Source organism: Labrus mixtus, chromosome 3 (genome assembly GCF_963584025.1).
Source record: "Labrus mixtus chromosome 3, fLabMix1.1, whole genome shotgun sequence".
NCBI lineage: Eukaryota > Metazoa > Chordata > Actinopteri > Labriformes > Labridae > Labrus > Labrus mixtus.
The window spans coordinates 5,784,017-5,805,752 of record NC_083614.1 but is presented as its reverse complement, the minus strand read 5'-3'; the positions used below and the strand labels follow the sequence as shown (position 1 = coordinate 5,805,752).

Sequence of the window (21,736 nt, the reverse complement as noted above, 5' to 3'; positions counted from 1 at the left end):
CCTGCTGTACTTCCTGCTGACTACTATTTAAGAGTTTCTAATCACTTTTTCTATATAGTTTACCTGAATGAAGAGTTTTAGTCAGCTAGTGGGCTTAAGTAAACAGCAGCTCAGCTCTCAGTCCCCAAAGAGGCAGCGGACCAACACTGGTTTTTAACATGAAATTGCTTTATTTCGAGGTTTTTACCTGATTCATTTCCTGGCTCTATGTTTGAGAAAGGACGGCGCCTCTGTCTGTTATTTAAAAGAGTCAGAAACCTTAAGCATAATGAACACTTAATAGTCAATTTGACGTTCTTTGAGCTTCACCACCTGCCATGCTGTTGCTCTTGAATTACTCTTTAAACAACTGTGTAGCTAACAAAACGAAAACTACTAATGTGACATCAATCTGAGGGTTTGTCAACAGATATGAATAATGTACTTTAACGGGGTAGCCTTAAGGTTTTCTATGTGCAACAAATTAAGCAGAAGCATGCAGTTTAAGCCCTTTGTGATGTCTGTTGGATGCAAACCATGACCTATTTCTTGTTTTGACTGAAGATTAATTTGCATATCTTGACCCTGTTTAAAGCTGATGCAGATGCCATGGCCACAGTCGAGGAATGGGAGTGACGTGACAGCACTGGTCCCTGAGCAGCATCATGTCTTTCTGCTGAAGTAGAAGCAGAACTCAAAAGAGAAATGGACGAGTCAGTGTTGTTGGATTTACTCGAGTGTCCTGTTTGTTTGGAGCGCCTGGACGCCTCTGCAAAGGTTCTCCCCTGTCAGCACACCTTCTGCAGACGATGCCTCCAAGGCATCCTGGGCTCACGCGGGGAGCTGCGCTGCCCGGAGTGTCGCACGCTGGTGGAGTGTGCCGTGGATGAACTCCCCAGCAACATCCTTCTCGTGCGCTTGTTGGACGGCATCAAGCAGAGACCTCGCAGGGCTGGTCCTGGAGCTGGAGTCTGCACCAATGGTACTTCTGGAGCCGTGGCCAGAGCGCACAGCGGTGGGTCCAGGGACCAGGGCGCTCCTGGAGCACAGCCCCAGCGAGCTCAGGCAAAGAGCACCCTCGTCCGGGTTAGTATACTCACCATGACTGAGCATGGATCAGTGAGCATGAATATGTGTTTCCCATTGTTAGGGTCAAGCTGAAACAAAACAGAGAAAATCTGTGCGGATTAAAAGCAGCATGTTGCATTACTGGCTCTCTAATCTTTCTGCGGATTAACGGTTATCATGGTGATCCCGAGCCAGCCAGTTGACTAGCAGCCCAGCATTATAATGGCAGTGATTGAGAGCAGAGTTAATAGTTGAGCCAACAAATGAGTCTGCTCTCTGTTCTGACTGCAGCTGCATGGGTCTCTCTCTATGAAGGCTTCTCAGTTCTCTGGTAGTTGCTGACAATGCTGTATGCCAAAGTCTTTTCTTACTCTTGAGATCCTCTGCTGTAGTGTGGCTAGTGAAAGTACGTGAGAAAAGCAGGGTGGGACGACTCGGTGGTGGTTTTATCTGCATTACTGAGAGGAGTTGTAAAGTATGGTGAGAGAAGCAGAAGAAGAAAATAGTGAAATGTGTGGAGTGTGTTTTATAGCTGCTTTATTTAAACAGTGAGTGATGAGCTTTGAAACACAGAGAATAGGAAAAATAATGCCTTTTACATTTCTCTCTTTGTTAGGTAGAACATGTTTTTACCCTTGTGGTTATGTGCTGAGCAGGTGCTGAGGACTGAAGTTGTCCTTGCATGTATTTCTTTAATGTTTTGCTGACATTTTGTTGAACCTTTCCAAAAAACTGCTCAATTTTCAACCAACATAACGTTGTGCTCCTGCAAAGTCAATATCCAGTTTCTGATGTCTGCCATTTCTCACTGTTAAAAGTTAAATGTGCTTACTTCCTCTGAGCTGCTCGGACCATTATTTAGTGTGAAATTACATCTCTTTGGGTTCAGCCAGTGTTCTGAAGTTACAATATTATCATACTTTAGTCAAGCCACAAGACCAATATGATGAGTACTGTGAGAACTTATTGTGTGATTCCATTTTCAATTGTAAATTAATGAAACGCTTACAAATCATTCTTTATTGCACAGAAGTGGGACAGTCAAGCATACAGACTGAGCAAATCTCAAAAACTTCTTTTAGAGCTTATGTCGTCTTACTCAACTCTGTCAAAATGAATATCATCATGACATTTCCTGCGTTGAAAATAGCCAAAACTCAATGATATTATATATTGAATGGTTTCCTTCACACGTTGAAAACCTGGCTGCACAAAATGTGACAACGTGTAGGCCTCTGTTTTCTGCAGTGCTGGTCTTCACAGAGGGAGAGATGTCTTGAGATGAAAAGATGTCAAGGTCTCATGTAGAATTACTGGAATGTCAAAGAGCTGATAATGTGTCTGCCTGGCCATGCAGGTACGAAGATCAGAGACCCTGCTGTAAAAATCGCTACCGGGGGGACCCGCCTCATTTGCCACACTGGTATCACTTTAGAGTATACGTGCTCGTTTCAAAGCCGTCTCTGCGTTGTGGAATTTCCCCCTCGATTCTGAGAAGCCTGTTTGTTGGAGATAAAGAGAGTGGACACTTGAAACTACCACTTTCTTTCACCTCTTTTTTTTTTGTGTTTTCTAGGATTGACAGTTAATTGTAATCCCTCAGTGTAGGCACGGAGGGTACAATCCTCCCCCATGAAAGCGTTTTGTCTGACTGTGTAATTGTTAAAAAGCACTCAAAAGCTGTTTCCTATTTTCCTCTATAGATTTCTTACAATTTTGCAGAAAGCACAAATGGCGTCCCTCCGTGTCTTTTCTCCAAAACCAGAGGCGTTCTGCCGGTGACAGAGAACAAGAAAAGACTACGGCTGTTGCAGGTGTAACGTTTTTACAACATAAAAGGCAGAGATCAAAGCTGTCACTGATTGCCCAAGTCTGATCTGTTCTTAGCGCTCAGCGGGGGGACTGAGCGCTTCACTGCCCCTGGGTGACACCCTCAAGTCCCACTTCTTTATTGTTCGTCGCCTGTCACCCGGTTTTTCAGGGGAATTTGGAGGTTTCAAGCAGCTCCTCCGGTGTCGTGCCCCCCTGTTCAAGCAGAGCTCCACCTCCCAATTCTTATATGGGAGGTGAGGGGAGGGAGGTGGGGACCGCCTGACAGATGCACAACAGGGTTTTGTCCTGGGGCCCCTCTTGATCTTCACGACTGACCGACACGTGTAGAGTGGCCAGCAGAGATTGTGTGTGTGTGTATGTAAGGCTAACGGTAACAGAAGCTGATGAGTGTTAAGTGAAGGCGTCGGGACCAAAAGGGACAAATGTTTAGTGAGTCAGCTCTCTGCCCCCCTCCTCTAACCATCTCCGGGGTTGCAGCAGTTGTTTGACACTGCGCTGGCATTTCTTTGATGAGCTAAATGAAAAGGCTCGTACATGATCGTGCTGTGGCCGTCTGGCCCTTCACAGTCGGGTCGGTGACTCACCTCCACACTGGTGCTCTGTTACATGGATGTTTTGTCTTCCTCTCTGCCTTGTTGACTCATATGACACAGTATTTTGTTCACACAGATAGAAAACAGATAGCCCAGTGGTATTTTTTTTGCCTGAGTAAAGCCATTGGAGCTGTCTGCAAGCCAAAGGTCAGGGTGCAGGGGTCACAGCAGTCAGGGGTCGGGGCCAGTGAGGGAGAGTGGTAGGAATTAGAGAGAGGTTTCTGCGGATGTCTTTAGTTATCCAGATAGTTGAGTCATTACATCGTTAGATGACCCCCAAACTGCTTCTCTTAGTGATAAAGCTTTAGGGTTCAGTTTTAAAGTCCTGCCTATTAGTGACCGCTTAGAGCACATTTAGAGATACTAACTTGTTTCCAGAGCAAAGGCTAAACTACATTTTCTGCCGTTGTGTATTCATGGGAGAACCCCGTGCTGTTTTGTGAAGCGGTGTGAATCTTTCAATATCTCAAGATCCATTTACATTTTGATTATAGACATCACGATTTGATTTACAATTGACTTTGACAGATTCTTGGTTCACAATACATTTCATATATGTTACAAAGGGGTGCTTGCTTATTTCAGGATCTACTCCAATCTGCTGCAAATTATTGTCACATTAAAAGCACAATGAAATGTGATGATAATGCAGCTTTTTTATTTGTAAGGGTTTGTTTATCAGCTCAGTGCAAAAATGTAAATTATACACAGAGGAAAACTGAAAATACAGATGAAATTTGTTTATGCTTAACCTGCAAAATACTTTAATATGATGACAATGTGTGGGCTTAAGCCATGATACTGAGTATTCATCAGAAAGTCCCAGGGGAAAAAATGACATCATAAATCCAAAACCTTCATTGTTGATGACACTGTAAGGGCGCAGGTCACTTAAATGAAACAGACAATGGAACTTATTTTAAATGTTTTCAGAATTGGCTGGCAGATCAGTAAAGAGGTGCATGTCAAAGTCGCTGCTGATGAAAATGTACTTAAAATGACTCAAAACTTTAAAAATGTATGCGATTCTTTTTTTACCCACACTCCTACTGTCATTGCTCAGATTCTACCAACATCCTTCATTGAATCAAAAATGGTCAATCCAAAACTCCATTTAAAAACTGTACGTCATTTGATCTGTTTTTTTTGGACTTTCTTCACAAAGCACGTCCTTTTTCTCTAATCTGCATCGTGACTTGGCTATTTTTGGCGAGGTTTCAACTCATTTAATTCAATTAAGTAGTAAAATCTGTTTGTTTTTGTTCCCCTCGCTGTAGTAAGCAAAATTTGAGCTGACATTTGACTTAGGGTTGTACCATTTCAGGAAAAAAACAAAACCTACACCTACAGCTCTTTTTTGTCAATGATATGGACCGGTAATGCAAATTCAAAAATACAAAACATGCCAAAAGAAACATGCAGTGTGTTCTTTTACACTTTCTTTTCATCATTTAATAACTTTTAAGTCCTTTTTTCACATTCAAACACTAAAAATACTCTTACAACACATTGTCAAAGTTGTGCTGGAGCTTTTTAATTGGCCTGAAAATGGTCTTCACTTTTCATTTGAACTCAGCTTTATATGTTCAATGATTACTAACGAGGCTCTAATTGACAATAACCTCTCCTAACTGTCTATTGGATGTGAGTGTGAGTAGCTGTGAGTGTGTGTCTTTGTGTATTTTCGTTGATGGGATATTAGACACTATTCCTTTCTGAGCTGCTGGGGATTTAATTGGGTCATTGTCTCTTACTTGATAATGAGAGCTTTATTTATGGAAAGTTTTCTTCCGTTTTAAAGGGCTCTTAAGTTGATTCCCCTCCATCTGCTTTTATTTCTCATAATCTTCATATCAACTGAAAACTGAATCCTAAACAAGCGGGAATCAAAAAGCAGCTTTTCCACTCATCAGACATTTAGAAAGTTTGTCTTCCAAGTTATTTTTAAATCAAAGTTGTTCTGATTTTTTCGTCTCATCCTCTTTTGTACTTGATTTATTTCCCCAGAGAAGAAGAATGTTGTTTATGGGTTCCTCATGTGGAGGCATGTCATTAAAATTCCTGTGCACCTCCTTCGTCTGAGGTCGATGAGTCACGCTGGCCCTCTTTGATGACATCACATTGTTGTTGAAGCCTTTCCTCTTGGCCGGCTGGCTGACCTCTGCCTGTGCGACACAACCCCATCATTACACCCGCACGCTGCCCACACACTGGCAAACACATACTTTCTGCTTTCCACTGGGAACTTTTTGAGAGAACTTTAGTCTTTTCATTCCTGCTCTCTCAACACACTCATGCTTTTTCTCTCGCCTCCTCTCTATTTCCCACGGAGGTCTACAAGTAGCCATGACCTTCTGGACAGTGCGTGTCACTGGATTTAAGAGCCACCTGTAATTTTCTCCTCCAAGACACTGACACAAGCTGTATTTTTGTTCCCATAATTCTGCTGTGTGCCTCCTCCCTCCTTGCTGTCTGATCCAGGCTGGAGCCTGTTAAAGGTCTAATGAGATTAGAGTTTATTAGACAGTGAGTCGGCACTGCTCCCTGCTCTCCTCGTACTGCTGACTCTGATTCTGGTGAAACAAAACACTTGTTATGTAGTTAAGCTACCTGTGTCTGAGTCTCTGCTTGCTGGCGTGTGTTTTCACTCACTAATCTAATATGACTTAAGTCAGCTTGTTTATTGTTGACAAGTGCAGTTTTTTTTCAGTGATGGATTAAGAAAGATCATTTTATTCTAATAACTGACTCTGACTGTGAAATTAACCAAAGTATCAAAACAATGTGGGTAATCAGAGATTTTTACACCAAAAGTTGAAAGCACTCAGTGAAGAGACCCCTCATCCCAGCAACGCTGCTATGCTCTACTGATAATTTACATAACCTACCTTATGGACCTGAGTTGCCATCGCAACCCAAACTGTCTTGACACCTTCAACAGACCTGGGCTCCGTGCATCTAAGCAAAACAAAAGACAACAAAACGACCCTACCACTGGTATTGACATTAATGGTTACCTAAACAACTTACTGTGTTCACTTAATAGTAAGGTGTCCGTCTGTGGCCAGCAAGTTTTATCTGGATACTTGGGTACTTCTCTGCTCTAGTATTAACCCTGAGCAGAATTACTGCAGCAGCTAAAGAGCTTCAGTAGGTGTAGCAGACACACTCGTACAGCAAATGGACACTACATCCTCCTGTTTGGTTGTAATTTGGTTTCTTGTGGGCTTTGAGAAGTAAAAAATTCCAATATGCATTACTGCACAACTGATTAGCCCTCACTGAGGTAACAGCTGCTGCTGTTACATCAAATCCAAAGTTTTATATTAATTGGCAAATTTTGGGGGGGCATTTGCTGTTCCGTTTGTTGTCCAAAACGATTGTAATGTTGGTGATAAGGTTTTAAACTTTTTGCTACTTTTCTACTTTTCATCACCACCTGTTCTTATATTATACAATCTATGTAATTTTAATCATCATTGAAACTATCGAAAAGTGCCAAAGGTTTTAAAAAAACTACATGTATTTCACAAGACAGGTGCTTATGAGAGAAATTAATATGTCAAAAATTACAAGAAAACTTGGAAACAACATATTTGTTCGATTAAGATAGAGTGTAGGATTTTGCCTGTATTTTTTAACAATTGAAAACAAGAAATTAACTATGGGTGCCTCGAACTTCTAACTTTGTAGCTGTGGTATCCAAACAGGTATCAATATCATTTGATTTTTACTTTTATAATATCAAAGATTAGATTTCTGGTATGGAGATAAATCTAAAAGGTAATTGGACTTGAGTTTGTGTAGCCTTTTCTTTAGTCTTCTGACCTCTTTATTTTATGTAAGCCAAATTTTGGCCATTTAAAAATCAGGTGCTTGTTTGGCTGTGAGGCCGGTCAAATTGATTTGGAGCACAGAAGGTTGTGAATCAGTTCATCTATTGATTTCCTGTCGTGGCCATCCCTTCATGATCTCCCTGTGGAGTTAAAACCGCTGGGTTACAGAAGAGGAACCTGGACAGGAGCCTTGAACAGGTCAGCAGTATGTCGCACTGCTAACATGCGTTCACATAAACACATTCATCATCCCTTTCACACTGATTTGCAATTCACACATGCCTTACAATTCAAACCATGTTTTGGAAAACATACAGAGAATGAGCAAGTGGCCACTTATGCTGTGGAAAATTACTGTACCCCATGTGTGGGTTTCCATGTTTCCCAGGGAGAAGTTCAAAGGACTTCATCATGTGATTAAGGTGCAGCCAAGGCCTCCTCATAGTAGTGACACACGGCTCCCTGGATGGAGGGTGTGTGCCTTTTACTTTGTCTTTGTCAAGACTTTCCAAGCTTATAGACTCTAGAGGAAAGAGTTAACTTGTTTAGCTTAATCTCCTTTTAACCTCTTTCTCCCAGACTGAGGAGGATGTTTTGTGTGAGTGTGTCTCTGAGGAATGCCATGAGTATTCGCAGGTCACTGTTTCTACTCTAAACATCGGGCTTGTCTGGTCTCGCCCTACTTGCCAGCTCACGTTCACCTCATTCACTTAAACCTACTTTCAATGTCAACATGTATTTAAGTGTACTTTCTGAATTTTTAGTTATGAGACATACAATACTGACTCTCTGGAAAACGTGGTCATTAGAAAGGACATGTCTGTCATATTCATAAAGTCTCTAGTTTCGATGATAATCCTGCACGCAGTGACGTGTCTGTGCACCTGAAAGCCCCAGGGGCCGTCTCAGCTGTGGCAGATGTATCTTGTTGCAAGGCATCTTTTCATGCTCATCCAAAGGTTTACCCATCTGGCCATCATTTTTAACACAGTTTGGACTGGCAAGTGATCCAATAATGACATTTAATCTCATTTTGTAGCACAAAGAAGTGTGAATGTTTGTTGTTATTTCCAGTTTTCTTTACACTCATGTCTGGGTGGTCCAACCTCCAAAAAATGCCACATCTGTCATCACCCCCCCTGCTTCTTTCCTCCATATCTCGTCTCCTGCCAAGTCTGACAGCATGACAATATTAAGTGAGGCAGCCGTGACCTTTTTTTTTTTTTTTTACCTCCTCTTGTCACACCTGTGGGGGCCATTTAAAGCATTTCTTGAGTTTCACTTTGGATATGTGGTCCACGTTTTATTGGGACCAGCACTTATCTAAAGACTGAATTACAGGACACTTTGAACATACGTAAAGAGTTTTATACCTGTGTTTCCATTTTGTATGAACTATGGTGTTTTCACACAAAGCACAAAGCAGAAGGTTGAGCTGCATGTTTCACCCTGACTTCATCCAGTCTTTTTCATGCCAGCCTCCCCATAAAATGAAGCATTAGGTTGAGGTGAGCCAATTTATAAGCATAGGAGGTAATATTCAGGAAATTCATCTGGGGCAATTACGTTTATATCACAAGACCGATGGGATCATCATGCACGGAATGAAGCTGCTTCATACTTTCAGCTCGCCAGTTTGTTCTTTTCCACTTGTTTGTTGAAAGTGTAAATACGTCCAATTTGACATATAGCCTTTATATTGAGGTAAAAAACTGTTACAGACGGTCGCTTCGTCTGCCATCTTGGTTTTTCTGCAACCTTTTCTTTATGTCATGTCTTGCCTTGTGAAGACCACCCCTCCCCCTCCGACAGGGAAAACTTCTGGCTATGTGGGAAATGTGTGAACAAGCAACTCTAGTCTGCTGAAATTGGTGTTATATGTTGACACCAAATTGTTTTACAAATGCCTAAAGTGGAATTTATTTGCTCAGGTGTTTTGTCAGCTGTTTGCCAACATGTGACTCACTGTCTTCCCCCCTTAATTCCCAAGGTGCCCCTCATACCTGCCTGGCCTTAACAGAGCAGTTTGACCCCTCACCCTGTGTTGTTTTTGAGGGAGCAGGAGTGGTCATCCATGGGCCGTTTGACTGCTGGCATGTTAAGTGTTTAGTTCCCATCCCCGAGGCAGAGTAATGATTTGCTGGGAGTTTCGTTTTCAGTTGTTTGACCCCTGATCTAAAGCCTTATAACTGACTCTTAATACATCTTCAAGCAGCAGGCGGCCTCTGCCTCAACACGATGCACATCAAATGTGTTGTCCCACACACCTTTAGAGATTAATGATTCTTTTCAAATATTTCTCACTTTTCTCCCTCAAATCTCTTGCCTTTTTTCTGTAAGCCGGGTGTGTTTGCTGGTCTGCTATGAGCAGAAACATTTTCCTGTTTTTCTTTGAGGCCCAGAGTAGCAGTTAATCTGCATTTGTCCCCTGAGTGACATCTTTGTCCCAGCTGCTGAGGGCACTGGGTCTACAGTTCAAAGACCAGAGAGGAAGAGGGGTTGCATACTGTAATTCAAAGCAATTATAATGATTTTTCTATATGTGCTGTAATATGAACAGAGTCAGTGTTACTGCAAAGGCAAGTTTTCAATTAATTAATTAATTAATTTTGTGGTGGTTTGGGAAAATTTTGTCAGAAGGTAGTCTTTGAAAAATGTGTTTCAAAAAGCACATTTTGTTTAACTGAATGGATATTAATTAATTTAATCCAACAAAACATTGTAACATTTTTTATCAATGGTTTCTTCTAATAGCTATTTTAGGTGTCTTGAGCTGATACTATGTTAATAACTTGCCAAGCTTACTTTGTGAAAAAGCTGATCGACTGTAGACTCAGGTGATGTGCCTTTAGTTGTTAAAGCAGCCACTGGTGACTAGCAGAGACTGTAGGACGTATAGTCTCAGTGACCTCACCCATTGGTTACTGAGGGGGAATTTTGATGCCCAACCATGGTGGTCCCCATATTGGAAAGACCGCTTTAAATTAACTTACAGACAAAAGCCGTTTTCACATATGCACTCCGGATATTATCTAGATAATTTTGGGAGTACTGCTCTGGAGATTCTCCTGACCTGGCTGTTCACATATGCTCCTCACAGCTGGAGACTATCCCTGTCAGACGGGAGGGGGGGGCGGGGGGGTCTCCTGGGGTAAGACGTGACGTAAAAAAACAACGCAGAAGTAGCGGACAAAGCAACAGAGTCCGCTACACGACGTTATGAGAATATTTGCCTTTATATCAATGCTACAACATCAACAAATGAGTGGAGAACAACATAATGGAGAACAGAAAACGTAATGCAGCCGTTTCATTACGTGCACAGACATCATAGTGATCGCATGCATACACTATATGCACTGTGCAGCAATCACAGCATAGAAACATCACATCCCCTCCTATTGGCCCGAGGTGAATTCTCATGATAATATCCTGTGGCGAGTGTGAAAGCCTTATAAGAGGCGGAGTTGAGGTGGGCCTTTAACCTCCTGCCAGCTAAGTGCACTTACTAGCAGTCATATCAGTTCCTTCCATAATTAAACATGACTCTTGTCCCTTAAAAAAACAAAAGTTAGTAAAATAAAAAATTCACCCCCTGCACAGTGTGTGCCGAAATATGGGAATGTTAATGTGACTTCCGTGGCTTTTGGAGCCAGCCTCAAGTGGACACTCAAGGAACTGCAGACATTTTGCACTTCTGCACTTCATTTTTCAACACTGCATGTTGCCAATTGGTGACAGATAAGCTGAGAGAGTTGCAGCAGATGCCTCTGCAAATTTAAACACTATTGTATCAAAGAAAATCTTTGGTCTGAGCTTAAATGCCGCTTGTCTCATGACACCACAAACAAACTGCATACCCTTTTTATTTTGGTGCATTTGCACCGGGGGCTGTGAAAAATAATTACAATTGTAGAAACAATTATTTTTTGGAGCCTTGTTACTAATTCTCAGTCAGTATTGTCAGTGTTTTTCTAACACCAGGGCCGAGGCAATTTTCTTCTGTGCTATCGGTGTCAACATCTTTAGCTTATTCTTTATTGCAGAAATCACAGAGCACTTATTGAATTTCTTTATCTCCAAATCATTGGTGACAATGTGCTCTTAAACAGATCTTTAAAGTTGAATTGCAGGATTCTTTGTTCTTGAAGGGAATTATTTTAACAAGATGCTATGTGCTATATGCACTTATCTTTGTTCCAGTACTAAAATAAGAAAGGGGTGAAGAAGCTAACACATATTTTCTATATGGATTTAAAACTGATGCTTTTTCCTCAACTGATTGATAAGTGATTTCATAGATACGGATGTATTACACCAATAAGATGGAAACCTTGAATATTTGTATTTCTAATATATTTCTATATATATGTTTCATTGTTTGTAATATAAAAAAAACGTCATTATCTGCAGAATAGTTTTCTATAAACAAACTGATAACTTTGAATGACTCTTTTGTCACATAGAAGATTACAAAGCAAATCGTCTGTATTGTATTTAAGGAGAAAATGGCTTAAATACTTACCCACTGAAACCTGTGTTCTCCGTTCCTCCACATGTGTGGGGTCTCTGTGGCTGTCAGTGTGTGATTAATTACTGAAGTGGGCTTGAATAGGGGAGAGCTCTGACAAAGACCGGGGGTCTGGGCTTTTATTCATGATATGCTGCCTGCACAGACATCCCACGACAAGCACTGACTGGAGAATTACATTCACACTTCTTTCCCATAATAACTGACTGTAGGAAAATGTACTTTGAGCCTTGTTATTTGACACAAAAACAGGCCAAGCCCTGTGTGAGTACGGTGTGACCGAGCCAGGTCAATGTTTGTTTTAATGACTCATAGACTGATTTTAGATCTGTGAGGGCCCTCATACAGTACACACCCACAAAAACACAGGTGTTTAGTCTGTACACAAACGATCTGTGCCAACTGTGTGATGAAATGTCAGCGCAGGTTTGAGCCAACCAGCCTGTGTTTATGTTCTGCATCAGGTGTGATCCTAAGCTCATCATGTCAATTAGAGCTCCGGTAGCTTCCATGTTTATGGATACCATTATTCATTTTAAAGCCAGCCAGAATCTGTCTCTGCTTCCTCCCATTTCTTAACAGTCTAACTGTGGCCTGGGTAACCAACCTGGGATAGTGAGTCTGTGCCAGCAGAAGTGTCTTCTTGACAAATGTCTCAAGTCTTATGAGACGGGCCAATGTGTTTGCCTTTTGACGGCTAGTTTGTCCATCATCAGTCACTGAGATAGGCATTAGAAGGAGGCCTGCATGCTTTGAGGAAAATCTGCCATGCACAGCTTCAGAGTATATACAACATATATCGACATTTTTGCAATGAATAAAAAACAATTTTTTTTTATGTCTTTCAACTATTTTTCAGGTTTTTACAATACATGTTTTTACAATAGTCCATCTTGAATGGAAAACAATCAAAATAGCAGACGAGCTGTTCCCTTTTTACCACAAGAGCTTTACCATTGTGCTAGCTAGCCTCCTAGTCAACACCAAACTGACGCCAATTTATTTAAGCTTAGCTGACAGAGAGCCTGGGCCTCAACTGATTGGTCAAGGTGTGTAGATGTATTGCTCATTTGTTCAGGGATTCCTCTATCATATATTCAGATAAATAATAGATTTATTCTGCAGGGTGTTTATTCTGCATGTTCATATCACTTTTTGACAGGGAGAAAATGATTTATCAGCAAGCAATGAAAAGCAGTAAGTCCTCAGTTATGCTCTTCTGTGCTAACACTGCAAAACACAATGTAACCTAGCCTTGTTTAGTTGCATCACATTTCTTATTGTAAAGTAAAATCCTGTCGGTGCGTTAAAGAGAAATGAAAGTTACAGAACGAGGCAAATTACTAGTCCTTTTTTTGTGCACCTTTTTACCAGTTCATCCTGCTTCTCTTTTTGAATGCTGACTTCTGCTGTGCTAGTTTGAAGAGTTTTACCTTGCACACTCACCTGAACCTGAATGCTCTTTAGCTGTGGGCTGTTGTCTCTCCCGTGTGTTCAAGTGCACCTCCGTGGCCAAGACACAAGCGACAGAATTTGACGCGACAGTTTGTCTTCACCACCTCTAGTTCTTTGATGTCATTTTGTTGTATTCAAGGTCCTATGGACCAACTTTTCAACTTACCCTTTCAAAAGACTGAGACATGAGGGGCCAAAAACAAGATTTTCTTCTTGCTGCCTCGCTCCAGTACCTCAAGCCTCACTTAAAATTCAGTGGAGATAAAGGAAGCTAGCAGCTACATGTTACATCTGGGCTGAGTCAAGGGAGGAATGGACAAACACTTTCTTAGGAAAGTGAAAAGTGCTCAGTACTGTGCTGCTTCTTGCGTCTGAGAGCAGATGCAGTGTTTGTGCCTTGGCCCTTGTCCAGTACTGTGTCAATATCCTGGCTTTGTTTGTCCTCTGAAGAGGCGTACAAATAGCAGCCAAGGCAAGCAAATATTCTTCAGTTGCCCACCAGTCTAACTTGCAACACTAGACAATTCAAAGATAAGAAGGTAAATGACAAACAATCAGACATTTAACAACTGATAGACGAGTTAAAGCAGCTTTTATGAGGGAATTGTCAGACTAATCTTGTCAGATTTCCCCCGATATCCATCTTCCTGCGTAAATCGAAGTGGGCCTGAGCAGAGCAGAGCAGGTGGCTCACCCTGAAAGACTAAGAGGAACAAAAGGCCACAGACACTGCACGCTTTCACTAGCACAGTGGAGAGTAATGTGAGGAAATGCTTAGTATTCAGCTCATATTGACTGGTACTCAATACACAGATACTGTGACATTTGTGAACTAATCCCGCTGTAGCTTGGATACAAGCTAACTTCCTCTGTGTTACTCAACCTCAGTCCTAACACAGTTTATTAGATACCTGACATTCAAGATGCCTCAAAATGGACTTTGTTTACATGTCTCTCCACAGTTTCACATGAAGGGTGAGATTTTATTTCAGGGTGAAGTTCACATACATCTACATCATTAAATAATGTGTACCTTGTTAAAAAATGGGATATTGATACCAAGGCAACAACAAATGTCCTAACTTCAAGACATAGGGTAAAATATTCCTGCCTAAAAGGACCAAGATCAAATAAATCTTGTCTGAATATCTAAGTCACAGAACCATATTAAAGGTTCAGGTTCAAGACGGCGACACTTACTTCCTTTCCCCATCTCATTTTCTCTTACATCTTTTGATCTCACACTGTTTCTCTCCCCTTTCCCTTTCCAGTTTGATTCCTCACTCTCTCTGTCGGCTCTGAAATGCGAGTGGGTTCCTGTGAGAACTGTTGTTGAGCCAAGTGTGTATGAACTGGCACAGAGCTAAAGAGTTGTTCTTCCACTTTTTCAGTCAGACAAGCTGACTGGGTGATCCCAGGGCCACCCAGAACCAGCCTTCACCCCTCATCTGAGGCTAGCCAGGTAAAGAAAACCAGCCCTATGCAAAGAGATGTGCCAGCTCACGTGCAAGTGGTTTTGTGCGATTGCATTTTCACAGTAGAGCCCAGATTGTACACCAAAACACACTTCATGAAAACCGCATGTGGGACAACTATCCAGTGTGTGCATATGCTCTGCCATAAATCCATACTGCCTTCCTGTAGAAAATCTTTCTCTCTGATGATTAATTTATAGCTTTCTGAGTGCTCTCAGCTCAGAAATGTCTTGATTGTATGTCCATATGTTGAATGTTTTTATAGACCCCACAACCTTAAGACAGAAATCTCAATGTTGGTCCTAGTTTTTGCACATGGCAGCCTTATGGGGTCTTTATGATCAAAGCTGTTACTCTTGGCGTTTGTACAGTCCAGCACTCAGATTCCCATGAGCCTCCAGGCTGTACCTACAAGGTCCGGAGCTGGCATTTAAACAGGGGTCAGTGAGTGGTTACCTCTGTGATGTGTTTTATAGCTGGCCCTCAGGGATGAAGAGGACATTTTCTCTCCAAGTCGGTCATTAGTTAGTGTGGTGTTATTGTATTTAGAAAATGTTATGTATTTGAGGCATATTCTTGCTGCATGTTAGTTTTTGCTGAGAAATATCTGTTTGTATTTTCAGTATGCTCAAACAGCATAAATATGAGAAACACAAAGGAAGATAATATGCATCGGATATGCCAAACTTTCACTCCCTGACGCTCAAATAATGCTGTCGCACAGGGACCTTCAGATTAGACAAACAGTTGTCGTCACAGCAGAGTCCCATGACACAGTTTACTCATCTGGAGCTGTTGTCTCGCTCTCTGTCTGAGACAAAAGAAAAACTCCCTTTCTCTAGTTTCTATGGAAACTCTACACAGGGGCACTTTTTTGGGGGGCTATTTATGGTCTCTTGACAGTGTTGTGAATCTTCAGAGAAAAAAGACATTTAGAATCCAGCCAATAGCTTGTTCTGAGAGAGCAACCACCCTCAGCTAATGGGGCTATCACCTCAAATAGTTAATCTGCCAATATGGGAAACAGACTTCTTTACTTTCTTGCCACACGTTTGGTCAGTAGATCAGTAATACCACTTTTATGTTTTAGCACTAAAATGTTAGACTGCCAAGGAAGGCCGGTAAGCATAGCTTAGCATAAACACAGGAAACAGCTAGCCTGGTGGTGTCTCATGGTAACAAAATCCAACACAAACACTCCCATAGCCCACTAAGAAACATTTAGTGAAAAGAAGGGTGTTCATAAAAAACTAAAATCAATTTCTGTAACACGTCTGCCTGATCGGCTAACGTGTAGTCTGACCTCAGCATACAGGTTTCTGTAATTATTAGAAAATGTTGTCCCATTCTTGCTTAATATAGGATTTCAGCTGGTCTAACAGAAGGACTCTCCTTTGTCTTATTTTTTGTTTCATAAAGCACTTTGTGTTCTACAAATCATCACATTCTGTTTTATTTACATTTTACACAAAATCACAGCTTTTTAGGAAATGGTTGGCATCAAAACAAGGAGTGAACTAGCTTAAAGATTCTTTAAAGCTTACTTTTTTTCAACTTTTTTTTTTAATTAATATTTTTGCATACAAAATTCACAGGAAAGAGGATGACCAGGATTCAGAAGTGTAAATTTGAGCTCCTCTTTGGCTTTTGAAATGTGAAATCATAGAAAACAAGGAACATCTCCAAGGCACTCTTTATTTTTATTAACAGTTCAAATGTCTTAACATCACAGTATCCACATGTAGATATTTAAACTTCTTGTTTCAGCATCAAGCCTTCCTCAGGAGGTCAAACCTGATGATGAAATTGACTTTTTGATGAAGGCTTGATGCTGAAAAAAGTTTCAAGGTGTACATGACCATCCTGTAATGAGAAAGCCATTTAAAATGTTTGAAGAGAAGTTGTCATGGAGTCTTTCTTGTTTTCTATGGTCATATGGTCTCTCAACTCTTTGGTAATGAATTAAATAATAATGTTTAACTGAAATACTGCACTTGTGAAGTGATGTAATGAACTGCCCTTATTTGAAAGCCAAGGTATTTATTTCTCTGGCAAAAAGGACAATTCCATTTGGTTAAATGATGAGCCAGTTTCCATGTTTTTCATAAGACCACTCTCCTCTGTTCAGGAACCAGAATGTTACAAACGTGATCAACACGCAAAAATCAGTATCAATAAAAATCTTAGCAACACTCAGCCTTTGTGAAGAGGAAATAATTGATCTACTTTACCACAGTTTTTAGGGAGGTGGTGAGGCAATTAATCATTCAAGCTTTCCAAGAGATTTACTGTATGACAACTCACTGTGCTTGTTTGTTTCCCACACTACATGGCAAATGAGGACCGACACATAGTCTACACACAAAAACACTCGGAGCAGTCTGGAGGCCAGATGGAAGTTTGAATCACATGTGAGAGGAACAGGAAGTCTTTAAAAAACCCTTGAAACTCTCCTTCTGTTCCTCCTCATGTTCGTCCATGTTGCTAGGTCAGTAGATGCATCTCTCAGTTAGACAAATATATGGATGCCCCCCCCCCCCCAAAAGTTAGATTATGTAATCATCAGTCAAGAAGACTTTGGAACAACTCGCATTCTGTCATTAAAATATTGAATAATTTTGCTTCATTAGCTTTGTCACTGTACACAGAGCAGTGCAGGAGTGAAAACACTGCAGGCTAATTTTACTAATATAAGATTTATTTCCAACCATGTATTGAACAGACCTTAAAAAAAGAAACCGTTAATGGAGACAAAAAAAAAACAAATACATTTAGGATTTACACATATCTGGAAATATAACGACATGTAGTTTCCGCTGGGGTCTGATTTTGTGTAGTTGATAACACACACCGTTATGTGCCTGTTGGTTTTGTTGAAAAATGTCTCTTTCTCTCTGGCTATTGCTCTAATAAGCCTGATATCGCTGCCTTTTGTCTGCCTCTCTTTGTCTGCGGCCCAGCTCCTGGATTTTATGCCAAGAAGCCCTCAGGTTTGTGGACAGTACGGGGAAGTCTGCTCTACAGCGGTCATTAAAAAGGCCATTAGGAATCAATTTAAACTAATGCAGCTCTAATGGAATCAAGATGGTCCCTGCCTCCCGAATCTTCTCTAACATCATGTGTCAGTGTTCATGCCACAACGATGTTGACAATGGTCTTTAATAAATAAGCCGTTTAAACACATTTGCCCTCCTGAAAATTTCTAGAGAATTTTAGACGAGCTGCACCTGAAATCCTGAAATCCTCCTGATCTGGTGGTTCACACATGCACCTCACAACGGAGGAGAATAACCCTTTTGGACTGGGGGCGTGGGGGATCTCCTGAGGCAAGACTTGATGTAAAATTAACTTGACGTTATATTTGCAATTTTGTCTATATGAAGTGTAGTTTGACAGAAACACAATATCACCAAAAGAGCGGTGAAGAACATGCTGGCTAATAGAAACGCTACATGCACGGAGATGTGTATGCAGTCTATGGATTTGCACCCCTCCCACTTACTTGTGGTGAATTTTCCTGATAGTATCCTACTGCGTTCTCACATCAGCTCACCCGAACTTCACACAGAAATTCTGCTGGGGGGATGGCAGGAGAAACTTTGGATAAAGTCCAAGTGAAAAATGTGGCTGTTTGCGTTAACACATGCAGCTCACCTCGAAAACTTCAGGAGTTTTATGCAAGTTTGGAAGCAGCTCCAGTGACTAATTAGAGACAAATGTCCCCAAATGTCCACCTGTCTAGTGTAGCAGATGCTGCTCTTGCTCCCACTATCTGACATGTCTGGTCCTGGAGATGTTTTTACAAGGGCAGACCAGACAGACTACCCCTCCTCATCCTGCACACTGTTTTGGCAGTAGTTCCCCCCGCTCATTCTCCGCCCCCCTGCAGAGCTCCTCGAGGTTTCCATATGGGAGTGGAGTCGCGTCTGGCACTTTCCGGGGGTGGGATAAAGGTTTATGTCTGCTGTGGTTTCACACTGCACTTGAACTGCTGACAGAGCAAAAGTTACCTTGATTTGTTTCACTGTACAGACAAGCTTTTGTACAACATTTGGGGCCCTGCAAGGTCATATTTATAAATTAGTTCAGCTGATTGAATCTAAATAACCCTATTTAAGATGCATCATACCTGACCTAAAGGGAGTTTGTTTCTTTATTGTCTTAACTTCTCCTGAAAATGTGACTGTGAAAGTCAAGCTGTTAGAGTAATTATCCCCGTTTGACCCAGTCTTACCTCCACAGCTCTGCATGCATGCATTCATACACTGTGTTTTTATGCACGTCCGCTCACTGGTTGTTGACATTTGGCTGTGCTGTAGAGCAGAACACTTTGTTAATTCTGTTATAATCCAGTGCTGTGGAAGAGAACACTTTTAACAGCCAAATCCCTTTAGCACACAGGTCTAATTGCATTATCTGCAGTACAGGAGTAATTGCACACACCAGCTGATACTCAAAATGTTGGGTCCTAATCTCTCTTTCATTTCTATCACTCTTTATCTATGTCCTTGCTTATCTGTCTGCCTCACACTCAAACACACACACACACACACACACACACACACACACACACACACACACACACACAAACAGGTAACAATGATAGGCTAGCATAGCAAACAATTCATTCTGAAACAAGACAAACCTTTAAAAACCAATTAATAAAACATTCTTAACACAACTAAACATGAAACACAAAAAGTTTTGTTGTCTGGGCTACTAGATTGATGTTCAGCCATCGGCAAATATCGGTCGGACATTCAGCATCTGAGGCCCCAGTTTTTGCCTTTCTGCACCATTGGCACCGGTTGGCTCTTCTGCTGTCTTTTGGCTGATTACGTTTGTTAAATTGGCCGAGGGGAACCATTGCAAGAGAAGTCATTGACACTCTGATTAGCTGTTCAGCACTAAAGAATTAGTGCACAAAAAAGATTGCGAGTCGTTTCGTCTTCAACAACCAGTCAGCAACACTTATGTGATTAAACATATTTATACTAAATAGACTGAATGGGGAGTCCGTTGCGAGTCATGTTTAAATGGTTGGTTTGTCCCTAGTCTGGGGTCTTATGATTTCCCCTATTTGATGACTGATAAAGACTACCTCCATGCATGTGCAAAAAGCACATGCTAGTTGGGTCTGTCTGTACGTTAGACTTGGTGGCATGCTCGTTTGGCCCAGACAAATGGGGCGCAGCAGTTGGCCTTTCTCGCTGCTGCTAGGTCTTTCAAAACAGTTTTGTGTTTGAAGCCTTACACTTACATAGAGAAGGACATGTGTTAACACAAGCCTTTTTGTTTTGTCAGACAAAAAGACATGAGCCTGTCTCACCTGCCCTCCAACCTCAGTGGTTAATCTCACATTGGTGCACATTAGCTGTTGTTTTGTAAGGCTGCAGTTGCAGAGATAACATTGAAGTTGCAGATTTTCTTAAATACCCAAGCTGTTGTTACAGGGGTTGATGTTTCAGTTTATCACTTTAATATTTACAACTTATTACAACTGTTAACACTTCAAAAATGTGGAGTGAGGAGGAGGTTTTTGAAGCAGCTTGTCTGGTGTAGCTCACTTAAACAACTGTTTATCCAGCTTATACAGGGTAACGAGCGCGACTGATTAAATCCTCAAAACCTTTAACTGTTTAATCATTTATCCGCAGACTTCTCTGATAGTCCAGATGCTTCTAGCTGGAGACATTTGGGTTGCAGCATGGCATCGCATTTTAGAGTTTTCTTGTTAGTATTGGGATTAGATAATAGTGTAGTATACATTTTTTTGATTTTAATTATTATGTTAGACTGCTTTTGTTACATGCACTCGAAACAGGTTGGTGCTTCTGTGGGTAATTCTGTTCTCTAAATCATTAGAGACTCCAAGTTTTCCAAGTCTGATAGAGAAACCAAACAGTGGCATTTGCTGCTGCATAATTACTTCCATGAACTTTCACAGCAGATGTTGAGAACAATTGAAGGGGCAGAGTAAAGGGGGAAAAACAACTTTCCTACCCCTCCTCAGACTGGATCTTTTTGGTGTATTGACCTGAACTTGGGGCTGTTTTTTGTGGATGAGATCAGTGAGATGCATCTTCCCGCTATCTCCTCGTGCCCATTGGTAGAGTTCAGAAGCATTGAGGAGCTGTGTCGGCGCGACCAGCAGCCTGAGATTAGACTTATTATAGCAGTTATGTGGTTACAACTTCTGAGCTTTTTTTCGGTGCATTCCTGGTTTTTTTTCTCCAGAGGGGGGTCTCTGGTATGGACTGATGTTGCTCCTATATGCAGGTCCACTAGACACAAACAACATAGTCTCCATGGATGCAGCCGGAAATTATCCCCCCCTAGCCATCCCAAGTTTTGCTCTGTCTTGCACACCACCTCAAAGGCTACAACCAGAGGCCCCTACAGTCAGTCTTGATTTTCTCCCACTATGTTAAGTCAAGTGAAACATGGAAATGTACGTCGTCTACTGACAGCCCCTGTTTTCTGAGGCCAGGACAGGGAGATCAAAAAGCAAGCTGAGATGAAGGCAGTTAGACTGTCAGACTAAAAAATATTATACGGTCTAGAGAGATTTTTGTGGACTGATGCTGCCCACAAAAAGTCAGTGTTCCAATTACCAGACAAGTTGAAACCAGATCCACTTGCATTTTGTCAGTCAGGTTGCAGCTTTTGTTTGTTTCCTTCTGAGCTGTGTAATTGTACATGAAACAACAATAGCTCCATCAAGAAAAACTATAATTACTTTAATTACTCAATTGAAATCTGTAGTGAGTCCCTCTTGCCTTTCCCGCTTATAAAGGAAATATTGTACATGGATGTGTTGTGTACGTGCAAGACTTCATTCACTGACACCTTTTATGAGTGCAGAAGTCAGACTTTAACATGTGCAAATGGACTTACATAACAAAGCTGACTTTGGACACTGTGCTTCAACCCCAGGTTTTATTAAGTCTTGGTCTTGGTGTACAA

At 41.3% G+C, this 21,736-nt stretch overlaps 1 protein-coding gene across 2 annotated transcripts in view; it reads left to right on the top strand.

The window, feature by feature from the left end:
* The window catches only part of sh3rf1 (SH3 domain containing ring finger 1), a 46,855-nt gene that overhangs the window by 1,547 nt on the left and 23,572 nt on the right, over positions 1-21,736 (top strand). For both annotated transcript variants that reach the window (XM_061029418.1, XM_061029409.1), the window contains exon 2: positions 575-1,065. In XM_061029418.1, the coding sequence (XP_060885401.1) occupies positions 685-1,065 (381 nt within the window). In that variant the 5' untranslated portion in view covers positions 575-684. The remainder of the gene's footprint in view (positions 1-574; positions 1,066-21,736) is intronic.